This window comes from Esox lucius, chromosome 3 (assembly GCF_011004845.1).
Source record: "Esox lucius isolate fEsoLuc1 chromosome 3, fEsoLuc1.pri, whole genome shotgun sequence".
NCBI lineage: Eukaryota > Metazoa > Chordata > Actinopteri > Esociformes > Esocidae > Esox > Esox lucius.
Genome location: NC_047571.1, coordinates 19,185,463 through 19,210,904, shown reverse-complemented (window position 1 = coordinate 19,210,904; position 25,442 = coordinate 19,185,463). Strand labels below are relative to the sequence as shown.

Below are 25,442 nucleotides of genomic sequence, written 5' to 3'. Positions count from 1 at the left end.
GCATCAGTTGCACAGGGCACTGGCCAGGGCGTTTATTCAAGGATACAAAAAAAGGTTCTGTTAGTCCCAAATGAACAAACTTGAAACAAAAGCTCTACTCCCACTTGTAGTCTTAACTAAGTTTTACTTGTACATGTATTAAATAACTTAAAACCTAAGGAAGAATCAGTCAGGTGGTTTGGGGTGTGCTCTCCACCTTAGAAGTCTTTCTTCTTGAATCCTCCCAATCAGTAGGGAGTGGCAGGAGCACCGTTGAACTGCTTGCTGCTTCCTCAGCCGACCCGCAGGTGGTGCCACTGGGCCAGAACATAGCTGCCTTCCACCTCATGGCCCCATAGGTCACTACAATATATTGACTACTTTATATTCTTTTTTTGTGAGCTTCACCCAACCTGATTTAAATCACATGCCTACACTTAAAAAAATCCTTCTTTGATCGCCCAGCTTCTTTCTGCACATGCGTACAAACACACAGATTTTGGGGACCAAATACTTAACAATAACCCTGCATTTAATCCCAATAATCCAACCTTTATGCCTAAACGTAACCTACCGCTAATGCTTAACTCCACCCCTAAACTGTAATGCCTAAACATAAAAGTAACCCGAATTCTAACTATTATAAACATTATTTGTCACTAAATGTAACCCCTTAGGCGGATATCACATTTTCCATTGTGTGGATCTGCCTTGTGGGCACAGTTTTTTAAGATTGACTCTCTAGTCGGGGCTGTGGGTTCCCACTCCCACCTGGATCACTCCCACCTGGATCACTCCCACCTGGATCACACGCTGACACACACAAATGTTTGTTTTACTACCTTTGTAGGAACCCAGAAATCCATGTTCCATATCAGTTGTATTGACCAAGAGAATGGAAGAAATAATAAATTTATTAATCTCTTTCCAAGCTATCATTTATTTTTAAGACTTTACAGTATGTATACATTTTGTTGTTAAAAAAATAGAATACTGTTGTTGTTATATTTCTTCATCAGTAGAAAACATCCAGGTGATTTACAGCACTTTTCAGTGCACAACACGAAAAAAGCTTAACACTCTTTTCAAGTAAACTTACAATAATTTAACAGAGTAGGCAGTATTACCCATGACCTGTAGGAAGAGCCTATATGCACCATTTGATTTTACAATTTGGGAGAGGGGGAAATGTTTATTCCAGCGAAAATACACCAAAAAAAGAATACATTCAAATGCCGTTTACAGACTTTAAATGCATCAACAGAATAACCCCTCTTTTTGCCTGGAAATTAAATATAGACATTAAAACAATTAGAGGTTTTAAAGTTGAGTGCTTGTGAACATCCAATAGTTAAATCAATTTAGCATGTTTTCCTTTTCAAATTATATTTACGGGATGGCAAAGTTACAGGTGTGTATAAAAGGGCTCTGAGAAAGTATTGTCTTTTTATTAATTCAAAGCAAAGGAAGGATAGCTTGGGAAATGGAATAATCTTTTGTCAAGATGCTCTGAACCATGATGTTGAAAGCATCAGGATGTCCATAAGAGCTGACAGATAATGACCTAATGACTTACAACAGCGGATAAGGAAGATTTGAGGAAGGTGACAATGTTAATTGATCAGGAGACATTAGCTGGACTTAAATATAGGCTGTTTAAATTATGACATCAACAATTTACTCATCATCGTCGTCATCGTCGTCATCATCGTCGTCGTCATCGTCGTCGTCATCATCATCGTCGTCATCATCATCGTCGTCGTCATCGTCATCATCATCGTCATCATCGTCATCATCGTCGTCATCATCGTCGTCGTCATCATCATCGTCGTCGTCGTCATCATCATCGTCGTCATCGTCGTCGTCATCGTCATCATCATCGTCGTCATCATCATCATCATCATCATCGTCATCATCTGGATCAATTTCATCTGACAAAACATCTTCAATCCATTCCTCAAGCTCATCTACACTTGGCAGGTCATCCTCATGGTCGATATCCATCCATACACTGTCAGCCTGTAAAAAACAAAAAAGCAAATCAATGTAATAGACAATTGGACCCATGTCATGCTAGTGGAGTCACTTGACTACTCAAACGGACCACATGTCACAACAGTAACAGTACTTACATCTTCAACGTCCACAACGCCAATCTGGGGATAGTCCAGGTCGATATCAAAGGTCTTCTCCCAGTATGTGACAAGCTAAAGAAGAAGAATAATATTCCATGAAGAACACAATAGCAATCATGTTCTCAAATCACTATCCACCATATTTAATAGGGGATATTAGATGGTTCATAAGTGACCAGCCATGAACATGATTTTACCAGAGGGAAGTCGTCAGGGTCAATCCAGACGATGCTGAGGATGGGATTGTCATTGTGCTCCTCTGCTAGTTCCTTCAGGATTTCCAGGAACTCAAAACCATCTGGCAAGTCAAAGGTCAAGGGTCAAATGCATATGAAGCTTAATAAAACATATTTTGCTTACAGTGGTTCCTTCGTCTCCTATCCAGTCCTACTAATTAATCGGTTGCCCTTATTGGTATTGTACCTGGATCACTCTCTTCTGCGAAAGCAATGATATGCTCGCCATCAATGTCATCCTCCTAAGAAAAGACACTCTGTGAACATACAAATACCAATGGACATTGGAAATATAAGAACTACCGGCAAGTTTATTTCCATCTGTTTTGGCACATTTAGGACAGTTAACTGTCACCAGTGTGAATATTATGTATAGACATTATTTGTGAATGGACAGTCGTTGGAAATTGCAGGAATGTGTTTGGAAACCATGGCGCCAAAGACATTACCTGGTCGCTACTGTCATGTTGAATATGTTGAAGCTTGGGGGAGTACAGCTGATAAGGATGTGAGTGGTCATTGTTCACTTCTAACCATGGGGTGGTGGAGAGCTACTGAAGCATGCAGTGAAATACTTAAAGTGACCTGCTGGGTATGATCATGTGTGTTCTGTCACATTATGTGTCCTAAGTATGAGGTGGCTGTGGGAAGGATTAGTTTAGGCTTAGTTTTCTTTTATTTAGATATATTCCCTCCACCATGTGCAGATCTGTAACACAGAGCTGTAGGATACACACAATTTGAACTGTTAACTTCTATTGTATCTTACTATGTTTATTTACTGTTCATTCAGTCTATGCATGTATGGGGATCTGAAAGAAACGGTTGTTCGCTACAACCCATAATGGAGAAAAGTGGCCAAGGCAGTATATACATATGATGAATACCCAGCTGTATAACAAATTATATTACGGAGGTATGTTTACCAGTATTTTACCCATTTTGTTTTGTAGAGTGATTGGTAATATTTGGTATATCTTACCCAGATCTCATACATGTTATCTGGTTCCATCTTCCTCAGGGTTGGTCTGTAGACAAATAAGATGCAAATTATAGTATGTTTTGTTTGTATACCGGGGAAGGAAATCATTAAATGTTTTTAGTCCAAGCTCTAAAGGGCCGGAAAGAGCAATGGAGACAAAATGGGTGAAGTTGGTGGTACAATATTAAATGTTGACACCAAATGGTGGCTCTGTACACAACCTTTGACTTTGAAAAGAATAGCCCACCTCCTAGTCTCCACACATGGTACAGAGGTTTATCTCTATGATTCAAAATGTTTCAACAGTATCTACTGAAATATTAACTTCATATTTAAAACAAATATCTCTTTAGACACACTACACTAATTTCCAAAACATGGTGTACTACTACTCTACATCCCTTATATGCTGCAACAACTTATTCAACAGTATTTGCTCTCTACATAAACAAACATATCTGGCCATTATATACGGCACCATTTGGAACAATGTGGTCATGATCAATCTCACCTGTCATGATCCTCGATGTAGTCAACAAGCTCGTCTTCTGAGTAGGGTTTTCCAGGGATGACTCTTGGTTCATCAATGAAGGGCTCATAGAAGTCCACCTCATTCACCTTCAGGCCCAGAGACTTTGCAACCTGGAACACAGACCATTGGACTAAAGGAGCAATTGGCTGCTTTAAGAGGACATTAGAGCTAAGTGTGTAGTGGTATGGGCAATGTTGTTCACCTTGGGGGTGAATGTGGCGAAGAACTTGATGTGTGGGTGGAACTCCTCAGCTGCATCCACATAGGCCAAAAAATCTGAAATGTTTCAGACATTTTGTTAACAATCTCCTAATAATTCAGATTAATATAAAATAATATACCCATCAGCAGAGTTATACCATACAAAAATATATTAAATATTACAATTGTAAATGTATTGTTGATTGATTCTTACGATCAGACTTTTCACTCTTGAAGTAGCCCACAAGTTTGATATCCTCCTCAAGGTTGTGGAAACCTTTAACTTCCCTCTGGTTCTCAATGATCTCAACTGGGTCTTCAAGAACCTAAAGGAATGACAGATAAGCTCTATGTATTACCATTAATGAATATCTCAGTACAAATAATTCAATATATAATTTGTTCCCTACAAATTGTGGCCAAGTTAGAGGAGAAACCTGATGATATTATTGTCACACACATCGAAGATGAACTCCACAATTGTGTCTGCTGCAAGCTCTCCATCATACTCAATTATCTCATTCTCTGTGAATATGTAGACGCTGTCGGCCTCCTCAAGCCCTGAGGAGAAAACATGTTTTACTTAGGGGTTACGTATTCAGTCATACCCTTGAATCCACTAGAGGTCAGGCTTGACTTAATACAGTAACAGAAGGGTTGCATCGCAACAATCTTGAGTCGGCAAGCTCTAATCGAACCTTTACGTCTACATTTCTTTATCATCTGGAATAGAAAACAAGCAACCTCTGGACTTTGTAAGTTAATATATGACTATTGCTGAGCTAGTGGCTTATTTTGCTTCTTTCTTTATCTTCATCTGCATAGAGAATCAAATATGTTATGGTTCAGTGTGTGACAGGTGCCCATCATATTACTTTCTCCTACAAAATGTTTCCTGATCTGTGCATGGAGCAGCATCCAGTGCAAAATGTTAGGTAATATAATTCACTGAGTAGATGCTATACCTGATCAGTGGTGGTGTTTAGATTGTCTAGATTTTAATGCAACAAAAAATAGTGTCCTTAGAACAATCATAATAATAGTAATCTTAAAAGTAGTTAATGGTATCTATTTCAGTATGTATTTACCTAGTTTCTTAGCAACAACACTGCCCTTCTTTTCATCAACCAGGCCGAATCCAATATCCTCATCTTCAAAGTCTTCAAGGGCCTGAGCTGCAAGCTGTAAAATAAAAGACACATCTGAAGTCAAACATTGGCATCCTTATGCTTGAGGGCTAATATCATACACATAGAACGCTGTTGCTTTATGTGTCTCTGGGTGATATCCTCTATATCATGTGTGGACAACCAATAGGGACTTGTGGGGAGTTTGTTTTTTCAAGTGGATTCATTAATATTTTGTAAGGAAACCAATTCACTTCACTGCCAGCTTTGCTGGAGGGAAACATGTCCTACCCAATGTACACAATAAAACCTATAGTCTAATTTGTCTTATTTCACAGTTCACGCTTATTTCCCACAAGTTCCACCACCATAAAAGCCTGAGACTCAAAGCGCTGTACATGCACTTTCTAAATTTGTGTGAAACTTGACCCATGCGACTGACAACTGTTTTCAACCAATGATGTTGCCACATCTGTGGCATGCATACAGAGAGGGGGCAGGATAACAGTTCTTCAGACTGTGTTGGGGTAACTGGGGCCCACTTCCAAATCAACACCTAAGCCATACACCCTAAGCACTTGTTGAGATCTGAGAGGATTTGACAGCTGTAAGCTATCTGGTAATAGACTAAGTATAAGATTCACCAAATTATTTAAATTTAAATCCTCTGCGATCTGCAATTTCACAGAGTCTAAAACATAGGGTCGATTCGGGATAGGGCGTAAAGGTCTGGATACTAACAGGTGCAACACTGATTTCACAGATCTCTCCTTGCACTTCCTCTGTCCTTTTGTGCAGTCACTTTATTGCCTACCAAAGTCCCATAAACATGCTGTGCTGTTCCACAACATGGCAAAGGTTATAGCTGGCCAGCACTGAATCTAGGCCTAAAGAGTCTGTCTGTTAACCAGTGGAAACATGCAACCCAGCTGTCATGTTGTGAACACCTTCTTAGCAACCTCATTATGTAGTGAAACGTAATGTTTCTTAGTGAGAGCATGGCTGTCCTGCGATTATTTTCCATATAAACGTCCCACAACATTCTGGGAATGGAGCAAGATAGTGGCTTGGATTTTGAATATCCTTCACACATTTATTTTCTCTTCATTACTTTAACAGAACACTTCCTGCAGGTTTACTCATGTTTCTATTTAAAGCAATGTTCTCAAACAGTTCCAAGAAATGTCAAAAACAGCTTTCATCAGTGGTTATTTCTGTTCTTCAGCATGACGTTTCCTACAGGGTTCCCTATTGCTCTACTTACAGTTATGTTCTGAAAAAAGAAAAATATTCTCTAAAAGAAAAAAATAAACATTAACAATGTTCAGAGAACATTCCAAAAATGTAAAAACATATTATCTTCGTTCTCAGAATATTATCCACACCCACAAATGGGCTACAACTGATCTTAATTAGTCAATGTTTCTTTACGAATGAGTTCTTTTAGATGAGACTAAAACAAACTAAGATGTAGTTGTCCACTTTCACTGCTCCTTTTCTATCTAGCTATTGAACTATTGTCACATTTTCTTGTACCAATACATGGTTATAATACTAAAGACACAGAAATATATCAATACGAAGATACTTACTATTCTACGTAACTGAAACCCAATTTAGTGTTACTGGCATATTTGAATTGGCTAATTTGTTTGGCACATTCTGTGACGTTTCTCCCGCTTTGTCTTCATTTAGTACTCTGAGCTTCCCGGACGTTGTCATGACCTGTGCTAGCAACCGTGGCAGTCTTAAGCTCAAGGATGCACTGGAGTAAGGGAAATGTAACCAAGTATTTGGGTCCTACTTATTATCCCTCGATCTGGGAATGGAGCAGAGATCCACTGAGATCTACTGATTCTACAATTGCTTTAACAACAGCTGTTTAAGCATGTCCTCCCTGTTGATGAGTTTGTTAAATGTTGTACGTGGTTTTCTTCCTGCAGGCGCAGTTGTTGGTGAGGAAGTGAGTGCCGTATTTTGGTTGAGTGGGTGATTCTATTGTTCAGAACGTAGTGCTACTTGGATTTCAGGACTGGTGCTGCAAACTTCTCATGGTGACATATTTGGACATTTAGATGTTCGAGAAACCAATCTTTGTACAGGGGTGGAAAAATTACAGACACGTAACAATATATTAATATCAAGAATCTACTAAGGAGTAGGGCCACTCTTTGCCTATAGAACATCTCCAAAACTTCTTGTAATGCTGTAATACAAGTGCTGAATTGTCTGTAGTGGGATATGGCACCATTCATTAAGAAGAAAAGCTTCCAGTTCTTTGAAAAATATTGGAGGATCTTGATGGAACAGTGGTTGCACCATAGTGTTCTCCTGGGCCTGTAAAATGGCTGTTATACTACCATGCAGACCAATCATCAGACTGAATGACTCCAATGAGATGGCTGTCCATACCATCATGGATCCCCCACCATGTTTAATAGTGGGCAGCAGACTGTGTGGGCTGAAGGCAGCCTTTGGCTTTCTCCAAACATAAATCCAGAAATAGGGTGAAAGATGATTCATCAGACCATGTTACTTTTCTTCATTCCTCAGTGGTCCTTGCACCAAGTTATGGGCCATTCCGCCAAATCTGTGTCTTTTCCATTCCCTGGCCATTATGTGCATAAATATGCATAAAAATTATCTGTTTAATACATTATATTATCCAGCAAAATGTCCTGAACTTTGTCCTAATTGCAGTTTGATGATACATCATATAAAACCTTAATGAAAACTACCTAGAACACTGACAAAATAGGATTTTAGCCTGTCCCCACTCTAATGCAACACATCACCATGAAATATAATGATTAGAATCCTTCAGAAATATATGTATTTTTTATTATTGTGTGGCTCTTTTTCTAATTTTCTCATCAGAAATTCATAATATGTTAGCTAAAATAAAAAACATTGTCATGTCCCCAGGTCTTCACTTACCCTGGCACATTCTCCTTTATTAAAATGTTGGACACTCCACAAGTCACGTGAGCAACAGGAAGTAGCATCATATGAGTCTCCTGAAGGCCATGGGAAGACCAAATGTTTGTTCTTACTCTCTTTTTTCTGTATTTTATTATCATATTGTAAGTATGACTGAGAATGTCTGGACGTTCAGTCCTGTTACTTAAATTATTTCTTAGATGTTATTATGTTTCTTTTAAAAGATAGTTTTGGTAAACCACTTGAAGGTGCTAAGTGTTCTCATGATACTATCACTGATGCCATGTGGCTACATTTCATGTATTTGTGAATGCTATGCTAAAAACTCAGTCCTGTTACTTTTTAGGACTGAACAAAAGTAACAGGTGTGAGAAGTTTGAATGAATCAGCCATTTTCAATGTGTCTGATATATACACTACTGTTCAATATTTGGCGTCAGTTAGAAATGTCCTTGTTTTCAAAATAATTAATGTTGATGTTGTAAATGACTATTGTAGCTGCAAACAGCTGATTTTCAATGGAATATCTACACAGGCGGAAGAGGCCCAATATCAGCAACAAATGTGTTCCAATGGCACGTTGTTTGCTAAGTTTATCATTTTAAAAGACTAATTGATCATTAGAAAACCCTTTTGCAATTATTTTATGAAAACTGTTGTGCTGATTAAAGATGCAACAAAACTGTCCTTCTTTAGACTGGTTGAGTATCTTTAGCATCAACGTGGGTTTGATTACAGGCTCAAAATAACAAGAAACAATGAACTTTCTTCTGAAAATCGTCATTCTATTCTTGTTTTGAGAAATGAAGGTTATTCCAATCGGGAAATTGCCAAGAAACTGAAGATTTCATACAATGATGTGTACTACTCCCTTCACAGAACAACGCAAACTGGTTCTAACCAGAATAGAAAGAGCAGTGGGAGGCCCCAGTGCACAACTGAGCAAGAAGACAAATATATTAGAGTGTTTAGTTTGATTAAAAGGTGCCCATAAAACACCAGTCTCAACATCATCAGTGAAGAGGCGACTCTGGGAAGTTCTTCCTCTGTCCAGTGTCGCAACTGTGCCTAAAAGGCAAGCATCCCGGAGAAGCCTCTTCATAAAGTGAATAGAATAGCTAAAGGGGACCCTTGTAAGTACTTCAGTAGTTTTATGTATGAAAGTAACTCAATTAGCCCATGTCAGAGATGTTTGAAAAGTACTAGCCCACAATGCTGACTGCTGTTGACAACTAATTTTCAAAATGTTACCTTGTGTGTTTAATTTCTTAACAATAGGTTAGTAAGTTCCTTTCTGGGTTGGGTGCCTCCTTGAGTGCCCCCTTGTGGCCATATGCAGTGTGTAGTCTTCATGTAGGAAGAGGTGGCATTGTATAAATCATTACTAGACATTTAACTGACATCTTTGCCCAGTGGGTTATCTGTCCATATCTGTCATGGGGAGGGGTTTTCATATGAAGAATTCCTAAGGGGGTCAGGGCCTAGATCTGCCTGTTAAACAGATTGAAGGCTAAACTCAGCTAAAGGCTTTTGGCCAAACAGACTACTACAGCTATATAAGGTTGTTGTGTGGGGCCAAGAGTCGACAAGAGGGCAGATTTGTATGTGAGTGCAAGGGGAGAGTTTGCTTTATAACAAATCAGAAAAAGGAGGTGGAAGGGAAGGGAGGAGGGATGAACATACTGTACATCTAAATGAGCTGACGTAGGCTCCTCTTCTATGCGTTTGCCTGACCTAGACAAATCTCCAATAACCTACATCACTAGGGACACACAGTTCAACCCAGCGCAATGCGGTGATAGATCCCAGATCCAGTTAATGGTCTGCCCTATTGAGATACAAAGTATACTAATGATCAAACCAAGAGCAATCCCATTTTTATCTGGGTTACTCAGATGAATATGTACTCTGTCAGAAGAGACACAGCAATTTAGGGAACAAGCAGCTACAACCGCAGCCCTGGATAAATATAGACCAAAATCCAAACCGACCCAGGACTATTTTGGCAAGGTGCTGGGGACACTCCAATCTCTAGGATCCGCTGATAGGTACAGTATTGCAGCCGTCAGTCCAGTCAGTACAGTGAGCCGACACTGCAGGACTAGGTGGTAATTAATACTGCATATCATTAATCAGAACGCCTTGATGAGTCGACGTGTGTCTCTCACAATCACTCATGCACACGCAGAAATTCACGCACATGCACGCACACACATCTAGCAGAGTTAGAAAATATTTCATTTGTGAAGTTGTATTAAAATGTTTGTTTCCTGAAGCATTTGTTTCCCAGCTGTGGCACAAGGACATGGCATCATTTCCAAAACCTGTTAATCTCTGGTAGACTTTGGTGTATTTATTTAAGTAAAATTATTCAACTCCTTAAGAGGCACGGGTCCTGAAATAGCTCCTTAGCCATCCGAGCTGTGTTGTGTTTCTCTTCAGGGAATCACAGGAGTTGTAGTCCAAGTGGTTGAGATGTAGTCCTAAGAAGCTAGGTTAGTCCTGGATTTCAGAGTATTAGCTCACTGGCCATCTGATCAGCATGAGGCATACCGCCAACCTCTATGGTAAGCCTTGTGCTGTATGTCAGCAGTCCTTGTCAGCTCTGAGATATCTTATTTGATAAAATTTTACTGATTGCTTCACTTTTCCATTTTAGCAGACAGTCTAATCCAGAGTAATTTACACGAGCAATTAGCATTAAGTGCCTTTCTCTAGGGCACAATGATGAAAAAGTAACTTCATTGGAGCAGAGTTTCGAAGCAACTCCTTGTTTTTTTTTAAACACCTAATGCTCTAATCGTTTAGCTATCTGACACCTATGGCTTTATAGTCCACCAGTCATTCACAACCCTTCCCTCTCATCTTTGTGTCATCAAAAGGGCCTTTGGATCTCCCTGCCGAATAAGGTAAATGTTGTGCATCCTGACAAGGCTGTTGATTTCACTAGAAATAAAGAGTTGACATACATTCATAGGTGAGACAGGGCTGAGAAGATTTAAGATTTACTAATGTATTACATATGATAATAAAGGTTAATATTTGATGTATAAACCCCCCACCCCCCCCTATAATATGTGTCTTGTGTAAAAATCCATACATTCTGCAAATCCATATTGCTGGGAAATGAATGAGAAATACTTCACTAATTGATTTGTGTTGGAGTTGAAAAAGCAATAGCAATCGAATAATTTGTGAATTTTTCTTTTATGGAGGAACTGGATTCTGAAGCAGATCTAGCGAGGTGATGTATCAATATCATGATGTAACCCCTAGTCCTGCTCTGAACGTGACTGCTCCCACGTTTGACCATTAGCCTATCCCGTTGGTTACTGGGGTTAGTGAGATTGCAAGCTAGCTGGTGAGCCTTTAGTGAATCAAAGAAAACAGCGGCAGTGGAGGTGGTGACACTGACACGCATACACACACTCATGCACACACTCATGCACACACACAAGAACACCCCCACGTCAACATAGAATAGTGATACGTTTGTTTTTGATAGGACAAATTGTTTGGATCATAAATTAGTCAGCGCCGTGATGACTTCAGATCCGGATACCTGTGCCAATGTCATGCTTGAGTCATACACGTTTTGACCTGTTGAGATGTTCTCTGTACTGTCAGTCTGCCAGGACTCGGGATGGGATCTCATGTCCTCAGGTTTCAGCACTCTGCCACTGACAGATTCTTTCACACTCCCCATTGTATTAGCTGTTAGGATTTCTAGTGTTTCATCTATGACCACAACCTATAAAAAATACTGTAAATCCCTGGGATCTTTCTAGCCACCAAGGGATTCCTGGATCAGCAGGTGAATCACTATGTCACCCCTTCAGGCAGTCACGCTGACACAGCTATTTATAGGGTCATCCTAACATTAATTAATGTCTGCCTCTATCCAGATGACCATATTCATTCACTAAACATGCTGTTGTCTAATTGTCTAGCCTGTGTAATAGTCTTACCCTCACAACTGTTGCCTCATCTCTTGTTTTGAACATTGATTTCAATCAATCATGATTATCATCTTTTTTGTCAGGTGTGTTAAATGCCACATTTGCTTTAACTTACAACAACACTTTTCTGTAAATATTGTCGGTATTCACCTAGCACCTTACTACACAGTTATTGCACAATCCGTAATTAATATTGATACATTTTTCGCACATATTAAGCATTCCCACTCAGACAATGTGTGTGCTACTTCCCAATGACACCTCCCACACCCAGTACCCTGACCCAGTCATATGTCTCCTGCCCTGGTCCTGCCAGTACCCTGACCCAGTCATATGTCTCCTGCCCTGGTCCTGCCAGTACCCTGACCCAGTCATATGTCTCCTGCCCTGGTCCTGCCAGTACCCTGACCCAATCATATGTCTCCTGCCCTGATCCTGCCAGTACCCTGACCCAGTCATATGTCTCCTGCACTGGTCCTGCCACTTCCCTGACCCAATCATATGTCTCCTGCCCTGATCCTGCCAGTACCCTGACCCAGTCATATGTCTCCTGCCCTGGTCCTGCCAGTACCCTGACCCAATCATATGTCTCCTGCCCTGATCCTGCCAGTACCCTGACCCAATCATATGTCTCCTGCCCTTATCCTGCCAGTACCCTGACCCAGTCATATGTCTCCTGCCCTGGTCCTGCCAGTACCCTGACCCAATCATATGTCTCCTGCCCTGGTCCTGCCAATATCCTGACCCAGTCATATGTCTCCTGCCCTGATCCTGCCAGTACCCTGACCCAGTCATATTTCTCCTGCCCTGGTCTTGTCAGTACCCAGACCCAGTGACATAGGTCCACTGACAAAGTCCTCTCAATCCCCTGATCTGGTTTTCCCAGCATCCTGACTCAATCCTCCCAACCACTGTTTGAGGGCTCCCAGTCCACTGACTAAATTCATCCTGTCCCCTGATTTGGTCCTCCTAGCATCCAGGCCCAGTCCTCCTAGCATCCAGACCCAGTCCTCCTAGCATCCAGACCCAGTCCTCCAAGTCCCCTTGACCCAGATTCTTTCAGTCCTCTGACCCACCTCCAGGGCCAGTTCCTCGACCTTAAACTGTTTCTGGGCACCGTGGTCTTTTCCGGGATGCTCGTGGTAGTACACAACCATCACATCGTACTTCTTCATCACAGATTTGTAGTTCTTGGCAGTCAGCTGAATGACACGGTCTGCGCCATCGTATTCAGGGAAGTCCAAACCATCCTCGCCCCATGACAGGCCACCACAGGACAGAAGGACAGCCACAAGCACCCAGCTCCAATTCATGTTTCCTTAATTACTTGGGAATTAATGTAATTTCGGTCAGTAAAAAAAAAATTACAAATTGCAATAAATAAATTGGGAAAGAAAATGAGGAAGGACTTCCAATCCCCACCACCCAGAACAGAGCAAGACCAACTCCTAAACCCCCCTTAATAAAACACGCTCACATGGAGAGCTGGAAACAGGGCAGAGAGAGCCAGAGAGGGTGGGCTCTGGATGTAGGTGCATGTGGTATGTGCGTGTGTGCGTGGGTGCGTGTGTGTGTGTAACTGAGTGTGAAGAAGAAGGCGGGAGTGGAGTAGAGGGACTGTCAATATGACAGGGCTGACGTGGGTAAGAGACAGATCATGCGTGTGTGTCTGCACGCGTGTATGTGCTTGCTTTTATACCTGTGTGTGTCTGCATCTGCATGTTTGTAAAGAAGAGGAAAAACAGACCACCGCACCACTTCTTCCAAAGAAAGAACAAGTGATAGAATAAATGTCTACTACCTGGATGGAGATAAATTAAGAGACACCAGGAATGACTGAAAGGGATTGGATAGTCCTAGAAATCTGGGAAACGTTTCCCATATTTAGTTCATGCAGGCTCTGTTCCTGGCCAAAAAAATGATGTAGGACCATGAGGGACAGGTTGGGTGGGGAGCTGGTGTCCAGTTTGTAGGACGGTGAGGACAGGCTGGGTGGGTTTCTGGTGTCCAGTTTGCTGCTCTTGGCACTGGCCTGGACCCAGTACTAGAATGTGGAACTAAGTCACACAAGGACAGGGGTGAAAGGTGAGGTGACAGTTCTGGTTTGGTTTCAGTAGACAATACATAGGTCAGTTAGCCTGCCCTGTGATCTGTCTTAGACTCAATAACAACAACCAACAGATCTCTCAGAGCTCTTTGAATTTGTCAACTTGCAGGTTTGTGTGTGTGTGTTTGTATATATGTTGCCTGTGAGATAGGTTTACAAATTAAAAGGGGAGAGGTGAGTTATAAATAAAAGTCCGCCACATGATCTCATTTCTCCCCCCTCCCTCTGTATTCAGTGGTAAGTAGTGCTAATTCCTATTTAGTCACTCCGCTGCTCTTTTGGAGTGATATGGTGTAGAGGGATGCAGAGATGGGAAATGTGTACTGTTATGTGACAGGGCGACATGGAGAGTGTTGACTAGGATGCTAAGCATATCTGATGTCGTTGACTGTAGAAAATTAAGGCTGTTTGCTTAACCCAAGGCCTGTTACATTTAGTTTGTCTCCATGTTACTGTATTTGAAAGAAAGAGTATTTGGTATGGGATGGGGGTTGTTTTAATTCTCACGCAGTAAAGCTTTTTGTAATCATTGCATATTTCAGACAACTTATCATAATTAGTAATGGGCATTCCGAATCATTACAGTGAACTAAAACATTATTTTTAAGATTTGGCTCTTCTGAATCCAACCCCTTAATTCCATCTCAATGTCATGATGGGACATTATTGTTTACTGTACTAGCACTCAGTTTAATGTTTCCAGCATAGAACACAAGAAAATAGTAACGTTAACAAAATAATTTTTCTATTTTTTTAAATAATTTTTATAATATAATTTTTTCCACCAATTACCAAATGATTCAGTCTACAGAAAATAATATTACAGAAAAATGTAGTAGGATGCAATTAACAACAGCTATACAAGGTTATCTAATTCACTGTGCATGTTTGGTTTGTTTAAGGTTAAGTAACATGCACATCTTAGGCTGCAGTGAAAAAACAGTGCTATCATATAACAATTCATACTTGTTTCCTGCAGAGCCCGAGATACTCTGTATTTTACCACAGAAACACCACCTGTTTCAGAATTGGCTAAAGTTGTGGTAGATATTTCAGATTTTTGGTGACTGAGGGAGATGTAATGGGTTCGATTTGTGAGGTAGGTTTGCAGCCAGGAGAGTGCGGTTCCCTCAACACCCAGACCCCTGAGCCTGGTGAGGAGGATCTGGTGACTCACGGTGTCAAATGCGGCACTCAGATCCAGGAGAATCAGGATGTTGAGGGAACCAGCATCAGCAGAGATGAGGAGGTCATTGACAACTTTGAGTAGGCAACAACTGATGAAGGCCAGTGGTGGTGGCTGGAGCTCAATTTGGTCTAGCATTGTTATCATCAACTGTGTTATCCCCACTTCCTTTACAGGTCTCATACAGTGGGGAGAACAAGTATTTGATACACTGCCGATTTTGCAGGTTTTCCTACTTACAAAGCATGTAGAGGTCTGTCATTTTTATCATAGGTACACTTCAACTCTGAGAGACGGAATCTAAAACAAAAATCCAGAAAATCACATTGGATGATTTTTTTATAATTAATTTGCATTTTATTGCATGACATAAGTATTTGATACATCAGAAAAGCAGAACTTAATATTTAAGTTGAGTGTTGGGACCTCAAATGTCCATGGAGATTAGCTGTTGATCCTCCTTCATTTAAATAGATTTTATAAAGGTGGTCCAAATATCGTTCCTTTGTCACCGTTCACTCATTTTGTGTTGTTTTTTTGTCAACTGGCACATCTCTGGTGGTCCACACACTGACTGTAGATGTCAACCTATGTGATACCCAGAATTGTGTTTAACTACACTGAAAATATTCAACCTTTCTGAAGGTAAATAAATATAACTGACAGATGACACATGCTATTTTTCATTAGCTGTGCTTAAATGAGAACCATTGAAATTTTTAGCTGTGTCATAAATGTTTCATTATGAATGTAATCTAGCTAAATGGCTTTGAAAACCATTAAAACTGAAGAGGAGGCATATATATTTACTTCTACAATTATTTTTGAAATTATAGTTATTCAGGGCATTGTGACATTTTGACTCTTGACTACTCTTAGGCAATGGCTGCATCTAGTGGAATGACTTGGCATGACAGAAAATGGGTGCAGGAGACCAGCTACAGATCCTATCCCTCAGCCACTTAATTTTGGCTTTGGTGGGTTGGGGTTAGGGGTCCATTTTGTATTATTTTAGCTAATTTATTATAGTTACTTTTGATGTTTTATCATTTGAAAAAATGTTAAGTTTGTTCATACGAGTGGGAACACACTAAATATTGTGCCTGTAACCCCAACGAAAAAAATTAACAAATAAATAAAATCATGGTCGCACACAAAAAATCCTGTGGACCAATCAGATCCCTCATTCCACCCTCTAAGGGCTAGTCATTTCATGCTATACACACTGCTGTATTGTACCTTATCTGGCAGGTCACTCCTACTAGGTGGAGAGGATCAGTGTCTGCATCACATGCGCTCACTACTGGTGTCCCTCAAGGCCCAGTTCTAGGCCCTCACATATTTAACTATGCACTCTATACATGCCTGGTAGACATTTGTGCTTGGATTTCAGAACAGTACCTCAAGCTCAACCTTGACAAAATGCTGCTGCTCTTCCGGGGTAAGATCTCTATTCTGCACCAAGATCTCTCATAACAGTCAACAACTCGTTTTTTCTCCCTCCTAGAGTTCAAAGAAACTTGGCACCATGTCCCTCTCCTCCAACATCAACACAGTGACGGGCTTCTTCTAAGTTCACACTCTACAACATTCATTGAGTACAGCATTACCACACAACAAGCTCAGCAGCGACCTATCCAGACACTTGTCATTTTTACATCTAGCTCAGAGTTAGGGCTCCCTGCATGTACTTATAAACCCTCTGCAACTTATTCTGACTGCACGGCATGCCTGGTGTTCATTGTAAAGATGGCATTGCCACTTGTTTTTGAAGCACATATTTCCTTACTTAATTGCTTTCCATGTAGGATACTCTAAGAACTGAGAGGGGGAAAGGCTTACTTCCTGGAACGTGAAACATTTAATTAACAAAGGTAATGTCTCAACCTGTTACAAATCACGGTCCGGTGATGTTATATTCTTACAGGAAACCCACCTAAAGATTTTATCATTACAAGAACGCAGACTCTCCCCATCCAATCTGGCAGAGTTTAACAAGATCTGCAAGGAAAAATGGGTGAAACTGAACTAATCCAGGGGCAAAGCTGGTAGAGGCATACCCAAGACTCAATGGAGGTTCTAAGAAGTACTTAAGATTTATGTACCTGAGATATTTCAGTTTTGCACAAATTTATAAAAACGTGTCTTGCTATTGTTATTATGGGGTATTGTGTGCAGAGTGATGCCAGACAGAAATTTAATCAATTATAAATGCAGTGTGTAACAAAATGTGCATGTGCTTCTGCTCTGCATCATTCATGTTTAGTCATGATTCCATTTTGAGGTCTTACAGACAGGTGGGAAACAATTTTCATCGATAATATCGATAATTTAAAATACTTATTTGCTATACATTTTACAAATTACAATACATAACCTCCTACATGACAGATCCGGATAGACCGGTGCACTGGTATATAAACAGACACACTTCCGGTTAAGAAAATTCTTCAGCGGAAAAGGAATGGTGAAAAAAAGCTGAACCGTCAAAAAAACATAAACAGAGCAAGTAGCTACACACTCGTGAGTGCACGTCGGGTTAACTCCTATGTTGTATATTCAATATGCTATAGCTTGCTAAGTAATGTTAGTAGGTTGAAGACGTCTGCACCAAAGATAATCTTGGAATAAACGACGTAGCTAAGTAGCTACGCCTCGACAGGCCTACGTTTACGACCACAGTCAGAGGTAACGTTACAGTCATTATTAGCTTGTTTTTAGCTAGCTAGGTAGCTAGCTATTTAAAGAACGGTAGCTTGCCAGCCATTGATGTTTACCTCTGTACTTCGTGAACTTGATCAGGCTCCATAACACAATTTACTGTAACTACACGTACGAACGTTTAAATTAGTTAATTCAATTAACCAGTCGAATTTCGTACACCGTGCAGAGGGAGTTACCTACCTCTGGTTAACGTTAGATAGCATAACATGTTTTTGGCTTTTTTTGTTGACAATTTTGATGCAGCAGCTAACGTTAGCTTGCCATGATTAGTTTGACAGCTAACGTTAGGGTCAGCTAGCGTTCTCGAAACAACTAGATGCAAGTTATTAACATTAAACTACAGTAGTTTAAGGATGTGTTACTAGTGCGCACTTGATTTCTCTTGTTTTTCTTGATTTCAGTTATGTTGTTAACGAACGTTGGCTAGATTTTTTTGTCATGTCGACCTATATTATAAGCCTCTAACTAGCTGTCTCGGTGAGTAACTTGCATTGCTACAGAACTATAATTTAGAAGGTACGTGAAATCTGTTACTTGCACATATTAGTGAATTATATTGTATTGACGTTAGCTGTCTTCAAAAGCCACTAGAAGTTAAATTCTGGGCTCTCCTCTTCTACAGGAAGAAAAACGCAGGATGGCGGAGGCAGATGATGGTAAATCCAGTGTGCTTAACGGTGAGGGATCACTCAGGCCTAACTTTGTGCTGAGTGTAATACAAACATTGTAGTTTAAGATTAATGTGAATGTTTAAGTGTCTTTGTTATTGTTGACCAGGTGGGTCTGAGGAGCCAGATCCAGGAGAGGACCCTGGTGTGGAGGAAGACGATTCCACAGCCACAGAAGGACAGTCTGGCAGTCAAGCGGGTAAGTGAAGAAGACTGTTAATTCACAGTCATATTTGAACAGCATTACAAACTGACTTTACATATTCCCCAAATTATTCCCCACTTCTTGGCAATAGCTCCTGATAAGGCAAAAGACAGAGTTAAGGACCAACCGCTGGCTGAGGCTGAGAGAGAGCCTGGCGAAGGAGAGAATGAGGAGGAAGACACAGACAGTATGGATGGCAGTGGCCTCTACTCCCTGACTGAGGAAGCGGAGCGAGAAAGTGAGGGAGGTAGAAGAGAGCGAGTGAAAGAGCGAGATGCAGCAAAGAGGGCTGCTAGGAAGAGGAACCGCCCGAGTGCTGGCACAGCGCACCACTCATCCAGCTCTGACGAGGATGAGGATGAGGAGGAAGAGGATCAGGAGGAGGAAGAAGATGAGCAGACCATGGAGGCGTGGCTGGGGGCAGAGCTGCGTGACCTCAGTGGGCCATCTTGGCGGGCAGTGCCCTCGCTGCGGTCAAGGGAAATTGGTCGGGGCTTGCACCAGTTTGTGAGGCGAGTGTGTGGCGCTCGGGGTTTGGTCCAGAGGCTGGAGCTCCAGGGGCGCCTGGAGAGACACACAGGCTGTGTGAACACCCTTCACTTCAACCCCTCAGGCACACGTCTGGCCTCCGGCAGCGATGATCTCCGGGTGGTGATATGGGACTGGGCACGACGCCGGGCTGAGCTTGAGTTTGACAGTGGGCATAAGAGCAATGTCTTTCAGGTGAGCTTGAGACGGATACGATTGACAGATAACCATTGAAAACGCATTGGGAAGTGAATGCATGTTTGAAATGTGGTACAAGACATTTTGAGAGGTGTTTAGTTATCCATCCTCCTCTCAGGCAAAGTTCCTGCCACACAGTGGAGACTCCACTCTGGCCATGTGTGCCCGAGATGGTCAGATCAGAGTGGCTGAGCTCTCTGCCACTCAGCGCTGCAAGAACACCAAGAGAGTTGCTCAGCATAAAGGAGCAGCACACAAGGTATGGAGACTGTGTGTACCTCGGAAATGTGATTGTATTTAATATAGTTACACTGAATAGACTTTGCCTGGTTGGGGTCAATTATAATTGAAGCGTGTCAACTCAAGTAAGTATGACCTAAGAAAACTTTCTAATTTTCCGCAACAAAAGGCATTCCTTGTGAACAAAACTCCAGGATTCGATGTTGCAGCCTTTCATTTACTGGTTAAAGTCTATTACCACTAGCCTGCCCCCTAAAAGGAGATGTTATTTATCATGTAGGGTTTTTAACAGTTAAAACAAACCTACTGAATTTACTTGAATAAAAATATATCTCAACTCCACTCTATATATTGCATGCCTTTCCAGGCAAATCTTACTAGCTTTGGTTAAAAGAATAGGAATCTATCTGGGTAACAGGTTGTCTCATTTGAGTTGTAGCAGTTCTCAGACTTGTTAGTAGGGGCAGAGTTAATGTGTGGGTTGTGTTTGTTCTCTGTGTCAGCTGGCACTGGATCCAGACTCCCCATGCTCATTTCTGTCGGCTGGGGAGGATGCTGTGGTGTTTGGCATCGACCTGCGCCTCGACCGGCCTGCCAAGTGAGTGATTATATCACTCACTAGTGTGACATCTGTGTTAATACCAATCCTACAAGACTGCCTTGTGTGACCAGGAACAACCCCAGGCCCAATGTTGGATGTCATTTGTTTTACCCTTTGTCCATTGTTCTTCCATCACTCAGTAAACTGGTGGTGGTGAAGGAGGGGGACAAGAAAGTAGGCCTGTACACCATCTTTGTGAACCCTGTTAACACACACCACTTTGCTGTGGGTGGGAGAGATCAGTATGTCAGGTGAGACTGGTTTGCGTGTGTCCTAAAGCAGAGGAATTGGAAAGTGCATTGTCTTGGTTTCTGGTCATTCTTCTGTGTTTCTTTTAATTACCTTTACTTACCTTCTATCTCTAGGATCTATGACCAGAGGAAGATCAATGAGAATGATAACAACGGGGTCCTGAAGAAGTTCTGCCCTTCTCACCTGGTGTCCAGCGAGTCCAAAACTAACATCACCTGCTTAGTTTACAGCCATGATGGCACAGGTGAAACACAAACACATTATAATTCAGAAGGCTAAGCACTGGCCGTTCTGTACGTCCTCATCACACAACTGTCCACATACCTTTCCTCCCCATCATTGGTCATGTCTCTGTGTGTTTAGAGCTCCTGACTAGTTACAACGATGAGGACATCTACTTGTTTGACTCCAGCCACAGTGACGGCGCAGACCATAGCAGGAGATACAAGGGTCATCGCAACAATGCTACAGGTAGTGGGGAACAACGTGGGGGGGGGGGGATTGTAAACTGAATTATGAGAAATACAGACCTGTGTGTCTGTGTGTGTCTGTGTGTGTCTGTGTGTGTCTGTCTGTGTGTCTGTCTGTGTGTCTGTCTGTGTGTCTGTCTGTGTGTCTGTCTGTGTGTCTGTCTGTGTGTCTGTCTGTGTCTGTGTGTGTGTGTCTGTGTGTGTGTGTGTGTCTGTGTGTGTGTGTGTGTGTGTGTGTGTGTCAGGATGTCCTGGGTAACAATTTCTCTCCATCTATCTCATTCCCTCTCAGTGAAGGGGGTGAACTTCTATGGCCCTAGCAGTGAGTTTGTGGTCAGTGGTAGCGACTGTGGACACATCTACTTGTGGGACAAGGTTTCGGCTCGCATCGTCCAGTTCATGGAGGGAGACAGAGGAGGAGTGGTGAGGCAGGGATTGGGCATGGGACAGAAAACGTGTGTGACTGTAAAGAGGGCCTTGATGGAATGAGTGAGCACAAGCATGACCTCCAACGAAATTCTTCAGTATCCGTTTGATATCAGTATGCTGTCACTGATCTCAACCTGTCACTTCACTCCTTATCTTAAACTCCCAGGTAAACTGCCTGGAGCCCCACCCTCACCTCCCAGGTCTGGCCACCAGTGGGCTGGATCATGATGTCAAACTGTGGGCCCCCACTGCAGAGAACCCCACCGGGCTCAAGGGCCTTAAAGACGTATGACTCATGCCACTCCTCACATAACACCGCGGCTTAGGGTTCCGCGTTTTCATCGCCGTGAGGTTTGATGTGACTTGTTGTTGTGATTTAGGTGATGAAGAAGAACAAGCGCGAGCGTGACAAGGACAGTGTTCGCCATGGAGACCAGTATGACACTCAGCTCCTGTGGTTCCTTATGAGACACATGAGGAACAGGCGGCCGCAGAGGGTGAGGGAACCCCATAACCCGCTGTCCTCCCCCGTTCCAGTCAAAACATCCTCCCTCCAGACCCACCAGCGCTGCTGTTAGTGCTGAGGATATTCTGTTTTCTGTTTACTAGACACGTCGTGAGGGAGGCGCTGAGGGAGACACTGACGAATCGTGGAGCTCTCCTGACTCGTCCGAAGAAGAGGAGGGAGGGCCGGACCACGTCCAATGCATGTCCTCATGAGCCAAAGAGACATGCAAGCGTACACACACACACACACACACACACACACACACACACACACACACACACACATTATTGCCCTTGAATTTATGCACATAGGCAGGCACTATTGACACACTGGCACACATGAACATCAAGAGACTGAGTTAACATTGAAAAGGTATTCCCATATACAGACACAAGAACATCCAAACAGCTGAGGCAAACGGGAGGGGGTAGACCCTGACACACAACCTTCCTTCTCGTCGGAGTGCATTGTGGACGTTGGTGTTCACGGAGCCTGTTGACACAGACACTCTGAACACGTGGGTCTGAAGGAGACGGAGTGCTCCCACCCCTACACCACCTTTTGAACTCGTGTACACCCATACATCAGAGGCATATCACTATCAGCTGTACATCATTTGCAATGCACACGTTTACCCCACTGTCCTTAACTCTGTCCCTCCCCTATCTGATCTGTTGGTGATGATTTAAATGGATGGATGGGAATTCAACTCCCAATCATGAGTGATTCACGCCATAGATTTTAAACCAGAGCCCTCAAACGTCAAACCCAACTCTTCTCCCCATTCACCCTTTTCTAAGTTAGCTTTCAGAATATCAGTACACATTCAAAAACGTTTTGGACCACAGAAGACTATATTATGCTATTACACTGGTTTTGTTATGTGTAATACCCTACTAGTGAATCATTAAGAGGTTTTGGTCCAGGTTAGCCAGATATCTCCCCAGGTCTCTGATGGTATGACCACAAAGGTGCCACCAGCCGTAAGATACTCAGCCTGTGTCGAGGATCACTACGGTGTCTTGACCGGGTTTTTAAATGTCACAGGTTTTCCAATGAGTTGAGCCTGTCGACTCGACAAAAATCACGTGTATTTCAGCTCTTTGGTTACTGCGTCAGTTCTGCTCTGATGTGTTGCTTTCAGTCACATCCAGTCCTTCACGCCCCCCCGCCCCCTTCACACGCTACTGAATGCACTTTAATCAGGGACGTGCCGTTTAACTTTCTTACAGTGTGCGTTTGGTGGCCAATCATGCAATGTTATGACACATTGCAAAATGTGTCTTCCAGAGCCCTTCAGAGAAGTTAAGATTTGTTCATGTAAATGTAGACTAGTGTTTCACTCAAGTTGTCTAATTCGGAATTTGCACTTAGCAGGAGTGTCTAGATCATGGCTCCCGCTGAAATGTGAGAGAATCATTCCCTCTGCTTCCACCATCTTAAACCCTCCAACTCCCTCCTCCCCTTTTACACTCCTGGTATACCATCCTGACCTTGCCCTCTCCCTTTCTAAGCCCCACCCTTCTCTGCTCTGAGAGTTCACATTTGTAGGGTTGCTGAGGAACATACGGATGATCTCGTTGAAGATGCATGCGCATCCAAAAGGATTGTCATTTCTCTATTCAGGAACCCTGATCTTATGGCCCGACACGTCATGTCCTGCTTCTACATCCACTGCTGATGCTCTTTCAGATACCATTCCTCTATCTACGGCCGTCTGTCTAGTCAGGCCTGTGGGTCTGTTACAGCATGCAGTGGGACAGTAGGGAGGATTTCTCTGCTTGCCAGTTATTGTTTTTTTGTGAGAGCTATAAAGTCCAGCTTTTTCTCATTTTGTATGAGAATTATAGAAGTTAGATGAATTTATATGTACATATATATAAAAAAACTGTAAAGAAATAATCTTTAGCAAAAGACGTTTGACTTAAAATAAGCATCAAAATATTTGATTGGTATTGATTCAGAGGTTTATATTATATATGAGAACAAACTACTTTTAAAATGAAGACAAAGATGATAATTTTTTTTTTGTAAATGACATCCCCAATTGTTACTGTAGATTATATTGTCAGGGTTCATTTCAACAGTGGGTTGAGTTTGGTTCCTTTTCATTTACAGTTTTCTCCCTTCAATATCTTGACCTGTTGTTTTTCTTAGAGGCAGCCATGTTCAAACTGTCCTGCTGTCTATTTTTATTTGTTCTTGTATACATCTTTAGGCTTTTGATCAATGATTTATTCCACTGCTGCCTAATATTGTATTCTACTGGTTCAGTCTGAAACATGTACGATTTGTGCAATAAACAGAAGACCATGTCCCTTGTGTCATTTTGACATTAGTTGTTTTAAACTAGTTCAGGCATAGTTTCAACTGCTGTCAAAGTTACTGCCGTCAAATATCCAAGTCAAAAGTCAAGTCTTAAAGCTCTATAATAGAAGTTCCAGTACTTGAGTCTTTGTTCAAAAGGATGCTTTTCCATTCTGTACCACAAAATGTTTGGACAAACAGCTTTGGAAAAGCAAGCAAGTAAGTTTATTTATATAGCACAATTCATACATCAAAGCAATTCAATGTGCTTTACAAAAAGAAATGTATGAGAGCAATAACAAAAACAAATACTCAAATGAAAACATCAAAGCAAATGAATACATCATAATAATAAAAAATAGAAAGATTAAAAGTGGGAAGCTATAAGGCTAAAGATTAAAAGTGGGAGTGCTCAGTCATAGGCACGTGTTTCTAACCTGGATTCAAAAATGTATACGTTTGGGGCATGTCTAAGATCTTCTGGTAGTTTATTCCAGTTTTGTACAGCATAAGTGCTAAACACAGCTTCTCCATGTTTAGTTTGGACTCTGGGCTCTACTAGCTCAGTGATGTGCTCTGTTCTCTTGGTCCTGGTTAACATTCTAGCAGCAGTATTCAGAATGAGCTGCAGCTGTTTTACAGTCTTTTTGGGGAGTTAAGAGGCCATTATAGTTGTCAACCCTACTAGAGATAAAAGCATGGATGAGCTTCTCTTTGTCTTTTCGGGACACCAAGCCTTTGATTTTGGCTATATTTTTTAGAGTGACCGCTTTGATATGACTGTTAATTTGCAATAAAATGCAAATTAATTATTATAAAATGTGATTTTCTGGATTTTTGTTTTAGATTCCATCTCTCACAGTTGAAGTGTACCTATGATAAAAATTAGACTTCTACATGCTTTGTAAGTAGGAAAACCTGCAAAATT

General features: G+C 41.7%; 2 protein-coding genes across 5 annotated transcripts; one reads left to right on the top strand and one right to left on the bottom strand.

Moving 5' to 3' along the window:
* Nucleotides 1-887: 887 nt before the first annotated feature.
* Nucleotides 888-13,404, bottom strand: casq1a (calsequestrin 1a). The gene is made up of 11 exons (XM_010889530.4): nucleotides 13,168-13,404; nucleotides 5,154-5,247; nucleotides 4,526-4,626; nucleotides 4,280-4,391; nucleotides 4,067-4,140; nucleotides 3,844-3,974; nucleotides 3,333-3,378; nucleotides 2,538-2,592; nucleotides 2,312-2,412; nucleotides 2,112-2,186; nucleotides 888-1,998 (listed from the first exon to the last, which is right to left on the bottom strand). The coding sequence occupies exons 1-11, from the start codon at nucleotides 13,402-13,404 to the stop codon at nucleotides 1,657-1,659; spliced, it is 1,368 nt and encodes a 455-aa protein (XP_010887832.2). The 3' UTR covers nucleotides 888-1,656.
* dcaf8 (DDB1 and CUL4 associated factor 8) lies at nucleotides 9,921-24,522 on the top strand. Of its 4 annotated transcripts, XM_010889551.4 has the most exons (14): nucleotides 17,821-18,072; nucleotides 18,510-18,585; nucleotides 18,731-18,785; nucleotides 18,886-18,975; nucleotides 19,073-19,704; nucleotides 19,826-19,966; nucleotides 20,451-20,545; nucleotides 20,689-20,799; nucleotides 20,914-21,044; nucleotides 21,164-21,271; nucleotides 21,563-21,693; nucleotides 21,866-21,985; nucleotides 22,080-22,196; nucleotides 22,309-24,522. In XM_010889551.4, exons 3-14 carry the CDS (start codon nucleotides 18,746-18,748, stop codon nucleotides 22,417-22,419), a joined length of 1,827 nt encoding a protein of 608 aa, XP_010887853.1. In that variant the 5' UTR covers nucleotides 17,821-18,072; nucleotides 18,510-18,585; nucleotides 18,731-18,745; the 3' UTR covers nucleotides 22,420-24,522. The 4 variants fall into 4 exon arrangements, with proteins under 4 accessions (XP_034147256.1, XP_034147255.1, XP_010887853.1 ...); XM_034291365.1 differs by lacking the exons at nucleotides 17,821-18,072; nucleotides 18,510-18,585 and adding an exon at nucleotides 9,921-10,180; XM_034291364.1 differs by lacking the exons at nucleotides 17,821-18,072; nucleotides 18,510-18,585 and adding an exon at nucleotides 10,747-11,041.
* Nucleotides 24,523-25,442: the final 920 nt, after the last annotated feature.